The 17,226-nt window shown below is 37.7% G+C and overlaps 1 protein-coding gene across 1 annotated transcript; it reads right to left on the bottom strand.

Annotated features, from left to right (window-relative positions):
* Window positions 1-1,462: 1,462 nt before the first annotated feature.
* PDC (phosducin) lies at window positions 1,463-5,073 on the bottom strand. The gene is made up of 3 exons (XM_065745682.1): window positions 4,998-5,073; window positions 3,050-3,210; window positions 1,463-2,413 (listed from the first exon to the last, which is right to left on the bottom strand). The coding sequence occupies exons 1-3, from the start codon at window positions 5,056-5,058 to the stop codon at window positions 1,886-1,888; spliced, it is 750 nt and encodes a 249-aa protein (XP_065601754.1). The 5' UTR covers window positions 5,059-5,073; the 3' UTR covers window positions 1,463-1,885.
* Window positions 5,074-17,226: the final 12,153 nt, after the last annotated feature.

The raw sequence follows: 17,226 nt of genomic DNA, 5'->3' as shown, positions 1-17,226 counted from the left end.
GAATTTTGGGAAGATACTGTTTGACCTCTTGGGGGAATAAAATCCTGTGTTGTTTTACACTTTAAAAGAGCTGATGTGTTTTTAAGGTATAAAACTTCATTCTTATTGCTTAATTTATGCAGGGTGAGGTTTTGAATGCTCTGTTAAAACATAAATCCATGGCAAAATGATCCTGAAAACAAATACAGAAATATTTTGGTAGCCAGTGGATAAATGGAAGTGGATAAATGAAAAATATAAAAAAAATATAAAAAAATAAAAACATAAAAATTATATATGTTTTGTTCTAACCATTTTGTTTGAAATACTATCTTGTGAGTCCTGCAGTAGCTTTTTACAGGACTAGTTTTTTTTTTGTTTTGTTTGTTTTTTGGTTTTTTTTTTAGTATTATTATTATGTTGTGCAGATTTGTTGGAAAGTGGTGTAACTTTTGTTTACCCTGTGAATTTTCCATATAAAGAAAGTGGAAAAAAAATGAGTTTAGAAGACCATAAGGAGCCTGCTTTTAATGAAGTAATAGAAGTTCAGCTGTGTGGGTTATATCAGCAGTAGTTCCTTGATGCTGATCTCTGAGTTATGAATTCATACCGATCCATGTTCAGACCTCTCACAAGGTGACATTTCCATGATGGGATCCTGACCTGAAGCAAAACTGAGTCTCTCACTCTAAAGTGGTCAAAATGTGAAGCTAGCAAATCAAATAAAAACTGGTAAGTGAATCAGATGAGAGCCAGAAATAATCTTAAAGATTTTGATAATATCAAATTGTTATCAGAAAAACTATGTGGTTAACATGCAGATATCTCTGCATCTTAGTAAAGTTTAGCCTTCAGATTTGCCTCTGAGCGAGAGAAGTTACTGAAACATTACTAATATTTTGCTGTAAGAGCTGAATGTCTTCATGCATTCTGAGGGGTGAACAAGAGCTGTAGGGAATCTATGATGTGTCCCCTTCAAAGGAATTTTAAAATTGTTCTCAGCATTACTCTGTTCTTTAAAGCTAAAAACGTGAGTAGATATGAATGCTTCCTGATATTTCCCACATTATTAATGTTACAGATTAAAAACATATTCTGCACTTTTCATGGCAGTTTTGGAGAGCTGTTAAGCTTTATTCAGTGTTATTACATAAGCACAAAGTAGCTCACAAATATTTTAAGTATTACAGTTCAAAACATGGAGCAGTGATAAAGTGAAATTAGCTGGTAGTGTTTTTGTGTTAGCTGTTGTGATTAAAGAGTTAATAGAAGCGCTGTGCTAACTTCAGTATTTTCACAATTACTGAAACTTCAATGCAGAAACTGAAATAGTGTCCTAAGTACCTAAGCCATTTAAGATTGCAAGGGTGTCAGGCTATTTGTTTGTCCTTAAAACTAAATGAATCAATAAAGTCTTGTTCCTACTAAAAGTGGTTGGAACTAGATGATCTCTAGATCCTTCCAACCCCCACAATTCTGTTTCTGTGAAAGTGAATCTGTGCAGCTAGGACTCTCCACAATTTATGACCATGGAGATGGCTTTTCTTGTATGTGCAGGGGCAGATCATTTCTGTTCTGTTGATAGGAAGTTGTTCTTGCACGTAGTAGAGACCTGCTTAGGCTTGTGCTTTTTAATTTTGTGCATGCTTAGTTTCTTAAAGATCACCAGTATCATCTCTTGTTCTTTCTATTACTTGTGCCTGGTGTAGAAATAACTGTACATTGCTGGCTGTTGTATGTGTTTTACTTAAAAATTCACATGCTAATAGTTAAGGAGTATTTATATGCATGTATCTTACAAATATGTTAGGAAGCAATGATAGCCTTCTCTAAATGAGTTGGGTATTACTGAGATTGATATATAATGTACAGGAGAGAAAGGGAAGGCAGTGAAGACTATGGCTTTCTATTCAACATCTTGCTCATCCGTGTTGCCATTTCCCAGTGTTGGAAGCTCCCTTTCAGGTAGCAACCCATACTCATTTAGGAAAGACTCCACATCCACAGCAAAGAATTCCTCATTGAATTGTTCAGAAATGCTGATGAAGTTGCTCAGAAGCTCTCCGCCCTTATAGACAAGCAGAGTGGGAAGCACTTCATTTGAGAAGCGGTCTCCAGCCCCAGTGTTGGAGGCCTTGATCTTGCAGAACTTCACGGTGGTGTACTCAGCAGCAAGGCAGGTTAAGCTGCTGTTCAGAGCATCACAGCCCTTGATGCCATCTTCATAAATGTGAACAATGACAGTGGTAGTTTTACGTTCTTTTTCAATGGCTTCCAGGAACTGTTCTCCATTTTGCAGCTCACATAGGTAGCCGTATTTAGGCCCAAAACTCAGCCTTTGGTGCATATCCTGCATGCAGCGTTTACGGTATTTTTGTAGGCAACTTTCATCTTCTTTCTCATCATTTATTAATTCATACTCCTGCATGCTCATCTGTGAATATTGAGAAAATGCTGCATGAATAAGTGGTTGTTTATTGACATTCAAACAGGAAGGTAAAAAGTTGCTATCTAAAGAACACCACATAGAAAGCTTAGACAGAAGAACAACTTCCTACGGGTTAGTTAATGCCTCTTGGAGAGATAGGTATGAAGATCCCATCCCAAGGCTTTTAAGCACATTAAAAAATTTCCAGTTGCCCTAAACTAAGATGGTGAATTAAGGTAGGGAATGGAGAAAGGAGGGTCAAGGTCTCAGAACTGTGTGGTATATTGTGAATTATACTGCTTTATTTTACAGAGCTTAAAACCTGGAGAGAGGACTAGATAATGGTTGGATGTGTGTTGTAGGTCAGATGCTGCTATTCTCCTGGTAAGTCAGTCTTTGTTCCGCCCTTTAAATATGCTCTTATTCTTCAGTGGCACTATGTCCGTGCATGCCACTTAGTGGCAGTGATATGATCTGTGCTCAAGATGATGCTTCATGTTGTATTTACAATATAAAAGTTACTGTCACTAGTTCTAGTTTGTCTGCAGAGGAATTAAGGAATTGAAGCTGGTGATTTCAGGATTTTCTTGTGTATTTTATATAGAATCAACATGTAATATTATTTTTTTCTTTTTCTCTTACCTTACGGCAGAATCTCTCTCTGGTGTCTTTATCATCTTTACTGAAGGACCTGTGTGGTGAAGACATTTGTCTAAGAATTTCTTTCTTGCTCAAGGGTAAGGAGTCTTTGTCTTCACTTTCTAATTTAAACTTTCTCCAGTCATTGATCACACCTTTGGGCCCTAAGAGAGAAGTTGTTAGATGACAAACTGGCCGCAACAAGAAGCTCCCTTAAGTTTGCCCTTTATTGACTTCCCTAGCAATGCTGCAGTTTATCCACCCCTTTTCCTCTTTTCCTTTCGGAGTATTCTCCAGGAGAGCTGAAAATCAGACCTTTAGAATCAGTGTGTTCATTAGCCTTGGGAAGATAGTTTGTTTCTAGCCTGGATCATTTTGGTGATGTAGTTTTTATCATTATCATAAAACATATTCTAGTGATCTACATGAATAGTTAACAAGAATGAATATGTGGAAACCTGTTAAAACTGATATCTTGGCCAAAGCCAGTGTATTGTAAATGTACATTTGCTTTTCCTTATTGACAGGGTCTGAATGTATACCAGGTGTAAGGAGTTGGCATTCATTGTAATACTAAGATCCTGGAGCCCTCAAGATTTTATTTATTTTTAAATCAATATATGATCCACTGGAAGCATAACCTGTAAGGCAATGGTGTAGTAACTCTGATTGTAATGCAGACCTTGCTCTTTGGAACGTGTTGATTAAATTGGTTAAATTTTGGAGTGGAGGAGGGAGAAGTAAACATGTTCACTTCAAAAACCCTATGTTGTTATTTTTTCAAAACAAAACACTTAAATTTGTACCATAAAGTAAAACCAAGGAATATTTGAATGTTTTCAGAGATCAAGTTTACTTCTATGGAAAATTCAGGAGTGGTTAGTTAAGAAGCTCTCCCACTCATGAGAGAGGGTAGTGTTGCCAGTTGCTAAGAGCCTGTTTTGGATTAAAATCTAATCCAAGATATCAAATCGATATCTTGAAAGGCAGCTAAAGGCACTACACCCCCTAGATGGAAAGGGAAGGTGAATTATCTTTTACAAACAAGATTCCAAGACAGGAATTAACCTGCAAGTCTTGGCATAGCAATGATTTAAGTGACTCGAATTTCAAAATTATTTAGAAGCCTAAGCATGGATAGAGTGCCCTACATTTGAGTCTCTGAAAAATACCAACTTAGCTGACAGCAGCAAGGCTCCTTGGGAAAGAACCCTAAAAAACAGTTATTACAAGAGCTACAGGAGTTATTACAGCACAAATAAAAGAAGCTTTCAGAACACTGAGAAGAATGCTTGTCTTAAAGCATATAGTTACCTGTTAGGGAGATAGGATGCAGTGATACCTGTCCGTAGAATTGAGTGCAGTGTCAGTACTCATGAAAAGGCTTGGTGATTGAGGGCTGGATTAAAAAGAATTGTGATTCCAAGCAAGTATGCTTCTAAAGCTTTTAAATGCTATGCTGTGCTTGCCAAAAAGATGTATAGATGAAATTTTAGCATGAAAGTTCCTTCCAAAAGAAGGAAAAAATAATTCAGCCTTTATTGTGGAACCCTGTAACCTAATTCTAGTGTTAGTATGATTCTTGCTATATCTCCTTTTTTTTTTTTTTTTTTTTTTTTTTTTTCCCTCAGGAGAAGAATGGCAGTTTGTTTGTGCCTGAAACAATAAACCAGCAAGATCTGTATTGGGCAATTACTGTTGATGGCTTCTTCAAGTGTCTCCATTTGTCATTTGAGATTTGAGGAGGATTGTCACAAAAATCAGTTTGGTATTACTTGCCTTTCCATGAGGACTATCAGTTAATCCAAAATATATTCCTATTGGATTTGAAGCCTACATTTCTGTTCAAGGAGTTTGGCATCCCAGTGAATGTAGATGGATTCTAGGCTTCCCTGCTGATCAGAGCAAGTTTTGCTTATTTTTAGAAAACAAATATAATCAGTTTTCTTGCCTGTGTGTGTAGCTTGTCCTTCGAAATCTTCTTCCAAACTGGTGTTTGCATTTTCTTCCATTTTGGTGTCTGGAGTAGGAGGTGCTGCAGGTTCAAAAAAGAAAGCAAGAATGATAGAAAAGAGATATGTTTACAGCAGGATAGTGTAGTTTCCTGTAGCAGTTAAGTATCAGTGAAGGTCAAAATACACATAGTTTATCATCATCCTGTAAAAAGCAATTGGGATGATATATCAATCTCTTCTTAAAGATCTCTGGCCAAACTCATACTGAAAATGTTGAGGCTGCTGCTTCTTATTCATCATAGGATTTTTTGAACGTAGTGTTCTGAATGTAGCACAGATATAGTGCCTGTAAACCTTTCTGCAATGGGACTGTTTTCCCTTTGGAAGTGGGAACCTATCAGTCTCATCTCTTAAGTATCTACAAAAAGCTGTACTGTGTGCTGAGGCTGAGGATATTTTTATTTCCTTGAAGAAAGGGTTTGATTCTCAGTGTGCTTTGCTTTTTTGTAGTTTTTGAGCCTGAAGAATGCTATAACTAAAGTGTTTGTTACAAACTTGAACTAGAAAACTGCACACCTTTCAGGTGAAACAGCAATGATGGAAACTGATTGCTCAACAAATGAAAGCTCTCTTTAAAACGCACATTTGTGATCTGTTGTGCCTAATAATGCTGAAAAGATTAGATGAATCATCTCAACACAAAGTTGCATTTCACCACTCTATTGAAGTGACGTGAGGCAATGAACCTAGCAGTATGCTGACTGGTAATCTGACCGTAAGCCGTGGAGTTGGGAACTCCTAAAATTCTACTGCACAGCCTTCCACTGAGTCAGACTGTGAGCCTGGAGCAAGTCATGCAAATGATTCTCCTTTCCTCTCAATGAAGTTATAAATATTTATAGCTTTCAGTTCGGTGTGACAAGAATGAGGCTGTCCAAGCCAGGTGTTTCCCAGCTAGGCACCTGAGGACACAGGCATATGAACATGTAACTGCAAGGAGATCCATGGCAAGCTCTGTTATTGGATAAGCTGTATCTCTGTAATGCATACACTCTCTTCCAAAAAAGTGTAATGCAAAAAGGTGTAAAATATTGTGGGTTTTTTTTGTAGTATGTGAGCAATCATGAGGGTAGGGATTTCTCCTATGTCTTAGTGAAGGACTCAGGTGTGTTTTTTGTTGTTGCTGGTTTGTTTTGTTTTGTTGTTTGTTTGTTTGGAGGGGGGAGGGGGGTGCCTGAGGTGTCTGTTGTGACATGAGCATGTTGCATTAGCTGAATACTTAGCTGCAGAGCACGTTCTGCAATTGCCTCTGGTTAGAAACATGTCCTGACACGAGTAGCACAAATTTTTAAAATCATGAAGTCAGCAGGATGCTGAGATAGAGGAGCAAATGATATAAAACCACACTGACAAACGGGAACATTTGTGTTCACACTCCCAGCTGTCAGTGAATCCTAATTAGATGACTGACTGTGTTGTTTTTCAGTATTTTAAGGTCATCTGTTAACACAGTCCCCTTAAACCCAAACTGACCCTACAGCCTGGTGTCTCGCAGAGCTGGGAGGCAGCAGTGAGTTGCACAGGTGAGAATTATATGATCATTGGGGAATTCCTTCCCTTGTTCCTTTCTGTTACAGCTGTGCACAGTGGCAAAGCTTCTGTTTGCATCTCTCCAGGTTGCCCTGCAACAGTGTAATACTCCAGGCTTTCCACTGATTACACAGGAGTGATCTCTTGTGAGCTAAAGCTGGCAAATGCACTGATAAAGGATAGCTTTGTGCCTGGGAAATACAGACTGTGAACTCAGTTTCACTCATCTCTCATTACTATATTTTAAATGATTGCTACAGTAAGCCTACAGAATTACCAAGCTTCTCTGCTATTCTATTTCTTATTTTTGGGTCGCAGGGTCACCAGAACCTTTTCAAACCAGGAACTGCCACAATTAATTTCAGTGTCTTGTGTTTGATGGAGGCTGCTGTGAAAGGTATCAAAGCCAAGTATGAGAAAGTGTGTTGATCAGACGGTTAATAGGCCAGTATATTTCTCAAGAAAACTTCTTGTTTGTGTTCTATAGGGATGGGATTTGTGTACTGGAGAGCTTATGTCCCTGGCCAATTGCAGCCATCTTGTAAAAATCCTTTCTGCTTTAAACCTATTTGATGTTTGTTTGGTTTTTTTTTCCTGGAAATGTGCCATTTCAGACTTCTGCTAAATATTTGCTCTGTATGAGAGCACATGGTGAGAGACAACATCCTGACGTGGGAGTCAAGTAAATCAGCAACACGGGATGATGTGCAGTGATAATCAAGTGATAAAACGTTATCACTAGAGCTGTTTTCACTGAATTCTAAGGAAGTGTAGGTCTCTCAGTAGGCCAACTGCATTGCTATTGATCAAAGTCATTCCCTTCGTAACATTTTAACAGCAGGTGATGTGCTGGATGAAGAAAACTTTGTGGGAAAAAAATAATTATTTAGAAGTAATTCGTATTATGCATATTGAGTTTTTGAGGCAGCTCAAGAAGAATGCATGTAGCCTGTGTATTTGTAATAATGGTTTATTTAATCCTTGTAATACATTGCTGCTGCAAATACAAAAATGGTGTTATCTAGTTGGTAACCTATAGTTCAAGGGGAGAGGGATTAAAAAATCTCTAAACAAACTGTAAGAGACAAGGTGCATAATGTAAAGGACAAAGCCAACAAACAAAATTTGCTTCCTGTTTTGGCTAAGTAATCCAATAAGTAAACACAATAAATATTTTTCTCAAAATATAAACAAGGTGTAGGCAGAAAGGCTCTCTACAGGTGCAAATCCTCCTGAAAATGCTGATCTGTTTACAAATTATAAATCAGCTAATCCTTGGTGTGGAAAATTGCCTGTGAACTATGAAATTTACAAGACATGGAAATAGAAGAATGAAAAGTAAATGGTGTCTCCAAAAGATCTTTGTCAGTGAGATGTGACTGCATGTTTATATTCTGAGCTGTGTGTGGGTGGTTGGTTAGCCAGCATGTGCACCTAAATTGACTGGTGAGGTTCTTGCCTCCTGAAAAAAAGGCTTCAACTGCACTTCCCGATATTCAAGCATAATTTTGAACCGCTTCTCTGTTCACTCTTATAGTGATAGTGAACTTATCAGGTAAATGGGCAGTTGCTTAAGCAAGCAAGCCAAGAGAAGAAGTAGCTATAGACTTAAATGTTCAGGTTGAATTTAGATGAAACAAGTAAAACAATGTATTCTGAACAATATTTAAAAGCTGTAGTCTGCACAGTATTCCATAGCAACTTAGAGTTGCTTACATTTTTCTGACTTCAGTTTCTCATGTCAATATGCATTTTCTTGTGGTTGTTTTTGTTTACCCTTCTTATGGTCCTTGTCCATGACAAGATAATGGAAGTACAGAGACAGAAGTGAAATTTTTACGTTGTGAAATCGGAAGGAGTCCGGTCCCATTAAATTCTGTGCAGTCCAGTAGTGAGATCTGAACTTGCTCTTCTAGACTGTATTCAAATGTTGCTCCCAGACAGTTTCTAGGAAGAGATCTAGGAAGAGTAACTGGAACACAGCATTATCTGCCCAATGTAGGCAGTGGCAGTTTTCCAGTATAGCAGAATCAAGAGCCCTCCACGTGTGAGACTGTACCTGCTGTTGGGATTGGAGGCAGCAGGCATCCTTCTGGGCTAGCAACAGTGACAGATTTCCAAAGAGCCTCTAGCTCACCAGTGTCACTTAAGCATTCATAGTAAGTGCACTTTGTGTGCACTGCAGGGTGTGATCTGCAGTGCTGAACACAAATGTTGTGTTTGAGGTTACACTTGCACAGTTTGGTTAGTTAGGAAGCATGGGCTTTAGCCCTGGACATGATCTACTCCTTGCTACAGTAGTGGCTATACAGTTACTTCTTTTACAACGTTTTGCTCGTGTTTCATTCCATGTTCCGTATGTGGTGTAGTTCTTTCTGTTAGAATGCATGTTTGCCTGATCAGTATCGTATGAACCAGTTGGTCTCTTTAAAAAAGGAAAGAAATCCATTCTCGGTCATGTATGCATTTAGATTTGCAAGTGGCATTAACATCATTATGTAAGCAAATCCAGTGTCAAGGTCTGAGGTCAGAATTTTGGACCAGTTGCCAGTGCACTGCAGAGGGAGCTGAAAGCCTTAAGCACCTCTAATCACCAGGAGCAGGTCACTGGTGGCAGGCACCAACGCAGATAGCTGCTAGCCACAAGTTCTGTGTACCTACAGCTCCCTTCATATTCAGTGATGCTTGATTGCTTCCATTTAGGTGGGTAAATTCTGCTTTTGGAGCCGACCTTCAGAACTTTGGTCACCCCATGTGGTCATTTGAACCGGTGCAGTGTTGCTGAGATTTGTGACTGAATGAAGACTCAGATGGGTTGGTGAACACTTGGTGGGCTTAGCTGGCGTGGTGTATCACACAGTGTTACAGATCACTGCGTCTGAGAGGAAGAAAATAAGTCAAAATGCTGGAGTGGAGCCTTATTAGCTTAAAGAAGAGGTTTTCTGAGAGGAAGAAACCCAGGAGAAGCTGACGTAGAAAGCTGACAGCTTCACTGTAGATTACAGTGACTGATGAGAGCATTATTGGATTATTTGGTCTATCTGCTTTGGGAGAGTTACACTGTTCTTTATCTGTGAGATGGAAACATTTGAAACAGATGCAGTTCAGTGTTTCATTCATCTTTAAGACTGCGACAGTGTGAAAATTCCATAAATCCTCAGTGTGTCCTGGCTTCACCACACTGTATTAGGTTAAAATCACTGCAGAAAAATGTGTGTGTATATATATATATTTATTTATTTTTTGAAGAGTCCTTCTAAAATAGGTCTATAATTATGCATTTGAAAAATAACTCAAGTGTTACAGATCATGTTTTACAGATTGCCCTTTTCTTTCATTTTTCACTTATGCAACTGCAAGATCTGATTGTCATTACAGAATTAAACTTTTTATCTCTGGATTTCACTCTGAATTGGAGAATTAGCTTAACTTCTTTTTATATCAGTCAACTCCACAGTACCACTGTGTCTTGGATGGGAAGGCAGCAGGCAGGCTTTTTAGTATTGGTCTTGGTTTATTGTTTTAGAAGAAAAAAAAATATTTAAGATTAATAATATCAAATTTCAATTAAGATTAACCAGATTTAAAAACAAAAGAAAATGCTCAAGAAAAAAAAACACCCCACAACAAAGCCTAAACCCCAAACCACAGGAAACCAGCCAATGCACAGAAACAAAAGCTAAACAGTAAACGTCTTGAAATTCAGGATTTTACTCAGAGAGCAGCCAGCCTTTTAAAATGTAGATATCTGAGGTAACAAGCCTCAATCCATGTTTAACCTCAATGCCTGACCTGATTTGTCCTGCAAAAGCCAGGACAGATGTTTCAGTTGATATTAAAGTATTTATTTATTTTCTGAACTCAAAGTAAACATCTGTATGCCTGCTCAAATTAACATATCCCTGGAAGATTTTCTGGAGCTTTTTGCAGAATAATAGTACCCTGTCAAGAGAGTTTTTTCGAGCTCAGTGAGTGTTTGGCAGTGCGTTTCATCCCTGTGTTTTGGCTAAAATCTCTTGTGGCAGTGACTGGAGACAGGCATTCAGACAGACTGGGAGCAGGTTTTATGAAAAAGGTGAGATACACTGGTTGAGGAGTTAATTGTGAAGCTCTAGAAGCAGAAGTACCTGATAGGCACTTCAAAGGGACTCATACTGCTCTTTTCTGTCAAGAGGAAAGAGCCCACGTAGGGAGGGCATTCTTGCTTTTGCTTTTTTCATAGCTATACTTCGTTATCGTTATCTACAAAAGACAGGATTGACCTTACTATCGGATTCATTATAAATGCTGTGTTTACCTAAGCAGCTTTATGGTCAAAATTGATAGAATTAGGCAATTGAATGGAATTCGTTTATAACTGCTTTGAATTTCACATTTTCTTAATTCCTGGCTTTCTCTGACCGTTCTCTGAGACATGTGAAGATTTTGTTTGTCACGTTCCTATCATTTGAGAAGTTGTGTTAGCTTCCAATTCTGACACTGGATAACAGCAGTACCTTTCTTTGTGGCTGGACTTACTCATGCCAGCTGGAATTTAATCTGAGGAAGAAAAACAGTGCAACACTTTGACCAAGCTAGGACACTTGAGAGAGAATATTTATCAACTTCTTGTCAGTTTAATTAGATTTGTGTGCGTTTTGTGGTGATCATTCTAGCATAAGGTAAGACATTGCAGAATTAAGAATGTGCCCTGTTAAGGAGAGGGATATTGATGAAGGGCACATCTTCGACCTGTGCTTTCAAGAAGCTCTTGCTGCCTTGGAATTGTTCCCTTAGGACTAACAGACACAAGCACACAGGTTCACTTGTAATTGCAAAAATGTTTTGCTTCTGTCCTTACACTAATATACTAGCTACATCTTCAGGCACTGAATGATGGAGTGTTTTCCTTTCACAGAGTAAAAAGCAGGACTTCCTATTTTGGTGGTTAATTTCCATATTTATCTTATCTGAGAAGGTATAGATATAAAAGTGGCATTTGTCAAAAAAGGTGAAAAGGACACCATGAGGAAGACATAGATAATCTTGAATGGGATCAGCATGTCCTAAAGAAGGGGAAAAAAATTTCCTCTGATGAACTATAAAGCTGTGTCAGTTAGCTGTATTACAGCAGTATGCTTTTTACTTGGATATTTACCAAGGAAAGTAATATTATATTCTCTTTGCTTGTGGTGAGATACATCAGCATCCACAGAAAATGGCTTGTTGTAACATGAAGCATGAGTTATCAGAAAGCTTGTCAAAGGCAGAGTGGAGGAGAACAAGGAAAGGGGGAAAAGGAAAATGAAGGGAACAAAATTACCTTCTCCGGAAAAGATCTGACTATTAATTCCTCTGATTCATTTCAGTCTCTTTTATGCATGCCAACCTAATGTGTACACTAATACAGTGTTCAAATGCTAATTTACCTCCCAATGACAGATTTTGGAGCAGATTCAGTAGTAGGTGTCACCTATGTGATGTGAGAAGAAGCATTTCTTATTCAAAACAGAAGTAATAGTATTGCTGTCCTAGGTATGGACGAAGATATCTGAATCCCTTTGTTTCTTCAGTGCTACTTTCAAGAGTAAACTGACAGTGTACTCAAAAGAAAGAATTGCTGGTGAGTAAAATAGGAAGTGAATGGCAAATATCTGAACATCATGTTCCTTATCATAAAACACATAGGCTGGCATCTTGTCCTCCGTCCCCAACTTTTGCAGCACTACTACATGTAGGTTTGGTGCAGCTGCTTCAGAAAACTGCTGCAGAATTTGGGAACTTTCAGCAAAGTGTCAGAGTAGTTCTGTTTCACTGCTGCTGTGGTTGATGTGATAAAATCAGCCAGGTCGCGATCTCTTTCCTTAGCAGCAGCAGGTCAGATAATCAAAGATGTGAGATCAAGAGATAGTAGAAGTGTTCTCATGATGCTTTTTCTTCTCCCTCCAGATGTGATTATGCAGCTGAATTTAACACTTGGTTAAACATGAGCTGCTGCAAGTACCCGACTCTGCAGATTCGGAATTGAGTGCAGCAGGTGGATGGAGTAGCATCCACATGCAGCATGCTCTGTGTCTGAAGGGAGAAGAATTCTGTGAGCTCTATGAGTAATAAAATCTGATTTTCTAGAGGATTTGGTGTCTAAAGGCTTTTTGGCGTGGCTCCAGCATTTATAGGTTTTCTACTGATTCACCACTGTTAAATGTGTAGAAGCATGCTAGAGTGCTCTCCCTTTGGGTAAATTAAGCATAGAGTAAAAAAAAGCACCCTATGCTATTACAGATGATCATGACATCAGTTAATTGGATTTAAATGATAAATGATTGCTACATTATTAACTCTCCTGATAGAACAGTTTAACTGTGAATCAGTTGGTAAGAGCCTCATTTATTGATGTTACAACATGATCTCTGAAGAAAATCAAATGATAAATCTTTTAACTATTTAACAGTCAGTAAACACCAGATTGGTTTGTGTGACAGCAAGTGTTATTATATGTGTTTTATATATTGTAATATAGTCTTAAGTGGCTCATAAAACAAAAGCTTATCATTAAATTTCAAGTTCTAAAATTACTGGTATCTCCAAGACAATACAGTTCAGTGGCCTGAAACCCTTTTGAGCAAAACCCGTTTTTTGTATACAGAACAGTACACTAACTATTCTGGAGAGGATGAAGGCATGCATAATGGTATTTTGTTTTCATTGGGAAGGTGACATACTGGACACCAAATAGTGCCTGAACATGGCTGTAGCAAGGGCACTGAGGAAATCCCTAAGGTCTAAAGGCACTATATTTAGAACTAGGATAAATAGCTGACATGTTTCCTCATTTGATACAGCCTGACTTTAGCAGGAGCAGAGGGGCAATTGTCTCTCTGTACTTGGCACTGGTGAGGCTGCACCTTGAGTACTTTGTTCAGTTTTGGGCCCCTTTACTGTAAGAAAGACAGTGATGCCCTGAAGTGTGTCCAAAGAAAGGCAATGAAGATAGTGAAGGGTGTGGAATATAGTTCTTATGAGGAATGGCAGAGGGAGCTGGCAGTGTTACATCTGGAGAAGAGGAAGCTCAGGAGAGATCTTATTGCCCTCTACTGCTACTTGAAGGGAGGCTGTGTTGAGGTGGGAGTCAGTCTCTTTTCCCAGATAACTAGTGATAGGACAAGAAGTAGGACAGTAGGCTTTAAGTTACACCAGGGAAGGTACAGGTTGGATATTAGGAAAAATGTAGTCTCAGTAAGAGTGTCACCACTCTTATTGGAACAGGCTGCCCAGGGAAGTGGTGAAATCACTGTCCCTGGAGGTTTCCAAGAAATGTGGAGATATGGCACTTAGGAACATGGCTTAGTAGGCATGGTGGTGATGGGTGGATGGAAGGACTAGATGATCTTAGTGGTCTTTTCCAACCTTAATACTATGAACTTTTTCCGATGGTTTTCTTCATCCTGTTTGGCTGAATTCTAAACAAGCTGATTTTTATCTAGGCTGCAAGTATGTTTTATCTATGATTAAAAAATGATATGTAATGAAACAGAGGCAGCATCCAGCATACATTTGAATGAAGATGAGCAGTTGTCAAAGGCTGCCTTCCTGGATTTCTTTTCAAGAAAGAAATAAGGTCTTTCCATATCACAAGAGTTCACCATAGAACTTAGCATTGATGTGTGTGGATTTAAAATTGCCAATGAAGGCATTTCATCATTGCATGATTTCAAAGAGATGAAATCCAAGGTTTTATCTCATAATTTCTTTCTTTGCTAATACACTGTTTATTTAAACATTTCAAAGGCATTCCTTAGGGAATGAGGAATAACTATTATCTTTACTGGTTTAAGCATGGACAGCATCATGCTATAAGAAGAAATGATAATCTGTGGTTATCTTTGAGTACTGCTAGCTATTTAAATAGGATTTCAGTAATTATGAAGGGTAGGTCTCTGCAGAGGAATTATTTTATCTGATCCTTTTGTCAAAACAACAAGCCTTTATTATGTTAAGCTTTCATCTCAAATTGAGATAAAATATTTAGTTCTTTGCAAAACAACTGTCCTTAAGGTATTGCATAAATGGGATAATTTAAGAATGTTTTAACTATGATGTCGTTATGAATTATTGTTATACTAGAGAAGTAGAAAGAATATGCAATTACAAAAAAAAATTTCAAGATGTCATTTTAATTCATTAACATGTTCTTAAAGATACTTGTTTCTTTTGTTGTTTTTTTCTCCCTTTTTTAAGACATTTTCAGCTGACTTTATGTAAGAATAGCACTTTTATATGAGTCTGAGAAAAAAAGACATGAATCTGCCACTTAGCATGGTTGAGGTTACTTAGAAGCTGCTGCTGCTTTTACTGTTTGTGGAGCCTTACTCAGTTGTCAGGCTAGAATTACAAGAGCAATAGTTTCAAAGCAATTTTAAGGGACTTAGATGGTGTAGAGGTTTGTAAATGCAGTTTGTTAGGAATACCTGAGATAGCTCATTAAAACCCAGCTTAGCTCTCTAATTTGCACAAATTTTCCTTCTCTTCTTTTGGCTGAGTGCAATGAGAAAAAAACTATTTGGCACTTGCTCAGTGCAATGTCCTGTATTTTTCTTCTTTCTCTTTTATTATCTTTAACAGCTACAATGGAAGAGGCTTGGGGTCATCAAATAGAGTTTGTTGTTATGGCAGGTAAGTATATGGAGTTATTTTTTTTAGGTTTGTCATACTTCCCATACTTGTTGCCCTCATCTTGCATGCCAGTTTGAAGTCAAACTGCCAATGAAAAATTGAAATGTTTCTTAATAGAAGAAATTCACAAAATCTTTCACTTGAAATAGTTGGAAAGAGTTACGTTTTTGTTTGATTTTTTTGTCCTTTTACCAGAGCATGCTGTTCCCTTAATCTCGCCCAGCTCTGTTCACACATGGTGTTGGGTAGATTCCATTTGTCTCATTCATTCTGCTCATAGTTCTTGGAAATCTTCCTTCCTTCCTAACAGCAGAATAGGAATTACCCTATACTTAAATACTGATTTAAAAGAAATTTCTCTAGAGATTTCATTTGAACACTATGAGTTATTATTCTGGTTTTATACAGTGGCTATCTGAAAGTGATCTAAGAAGACAGTGGGTCTAAAGATGGGTGAAAATTTAAGGATGATGGAGTTTTATTTGTAAGTTATGTCTTCTGCATTAAAAAGCTATTTTACATTTGCAGAGCTTTTGCATGTGGTGAGAATTACAGCCTGATACATCTGCAGTTAGTTGCACAACAGAGCTGACTATTTTCTATAGTCCAGCCTAGAATCTGGTACAATATTGAAAGTTATCTCCTTGCTTGTGGGAGTTCTGATTGTATCAGGCATTTTTTTTTTTCCTGAATCCATGCTCTCTTTGCTTTTTTAAAAAATTATCGAAACAAAAACAAAAAAAAAGGATGGAAGGGGTCAGGAACATCCTTTAAGTTTGTAATTCGCACAGGAGAAAGAAATACAGATGAGTTAAGAATATGAAGAGTTGGTTTCATGAGAATTTTGAAGATGTGAGGTACCTGTAGGGTTTTTGCCCTTTGTAAATTAGGAATAAATAATATTCTTTTGACAACACTAAGGCTAGGAACCTTGTGGTAGTCTCAAGGTATATTGGTACTAGAAATGAGTTTCCTTTATTACTGGAATCCAGTTGTTGCATATAGCGGTGTAGGGCAATTGTCTTTAGCTGTGTGACTTGTTCTCAAGTTTTATTATTTTATTACTCTCTCTCATCTCCCCATGATTTGAACTGTGCTGTAATTGGAATTCATAGGATTAGATACTAATATTTATAACAGAGATCAGGTTAAAATCCCATTTTGAAATAGGATGAAGTTTTCATGTATAAGTCTAATGATCTAGGTGATCTTCAGCTGCAGAAAAATGGCTGTTTAAACAGTTCCCTCCTGTTAAAAAATGTTCAAGTGCTTGTGCAAAGCTCTTAAAGTATTGATTGTGAAGGTCATATCATATTACTTCTGTAAGCTGACTGGAAACGAACAGCTTAGAACCATACAATTCACAACTGCTTATCTTCCAGTGATCTCAGCTGTGGAGCATCAAAAAACAAGGGCATACTAAACTGCTGTATATACTAAATTTTCTATGTTTGCTTATAACAGCTATTTTATGAGGATTGACGTACATGAAAAGTGTTTGTGCCTGGTAAGTCCATTACCAAATCCAAGTCTTGAGTACAAATGACAAAGATATGCCTTTAAAAACAGAAAAACACTTATTTGTAAGAAAAACCTTCTCTGAGTTTCCTTTGTGCTGTGAACTTAACATGCTTTCCATTGAGGTCAATGGCAGTGGCCTCAAAGTAGATTCAGCAGCTACAACAGGGAGACACTTTCATATAACATGTCACTTATAATTTTAGTAACATGCTTGCAACATGCATTAAATTAATGATGCTATACCAGCTACATTTTAATCCAGTACATCTCATTTATTATTTTTACACCAACATCAATATTTAACAAAACACTCTTCACACACTCGTTTCTTACAAAACAATTCTGAGTCTGGAATTAGATGCATGAGTAAGAAGGACTTATCCTAAAGCTGGAATTTAGAGTTTCTTGGAGGATATGAAAATGAGGAATTCAGTCTCCCTGACATAAAAATATTGCATGAAT

Source organism: Cyrtonyx montezumae, unplaced genomic scaffold (genome assembly GCF_038088225.1).
Source record: "Cyrtonyx montezumae isolate F1298 unplaced genomic scaffold, pur_monq_1.0 scaffold_1, whole genome shotgun sequence".
NCBI lineage: Eukaryota > Metazoa > Chordata > Aves > Galliformes > Odontophoridae > Cyrtonyx > Cyrtonyx montezumae.
The sequence above is the reverse complement of the archived record's forward strand: the minus strand, read 5'-3'. Positions and strand labels throughout refer to the sequence as shown.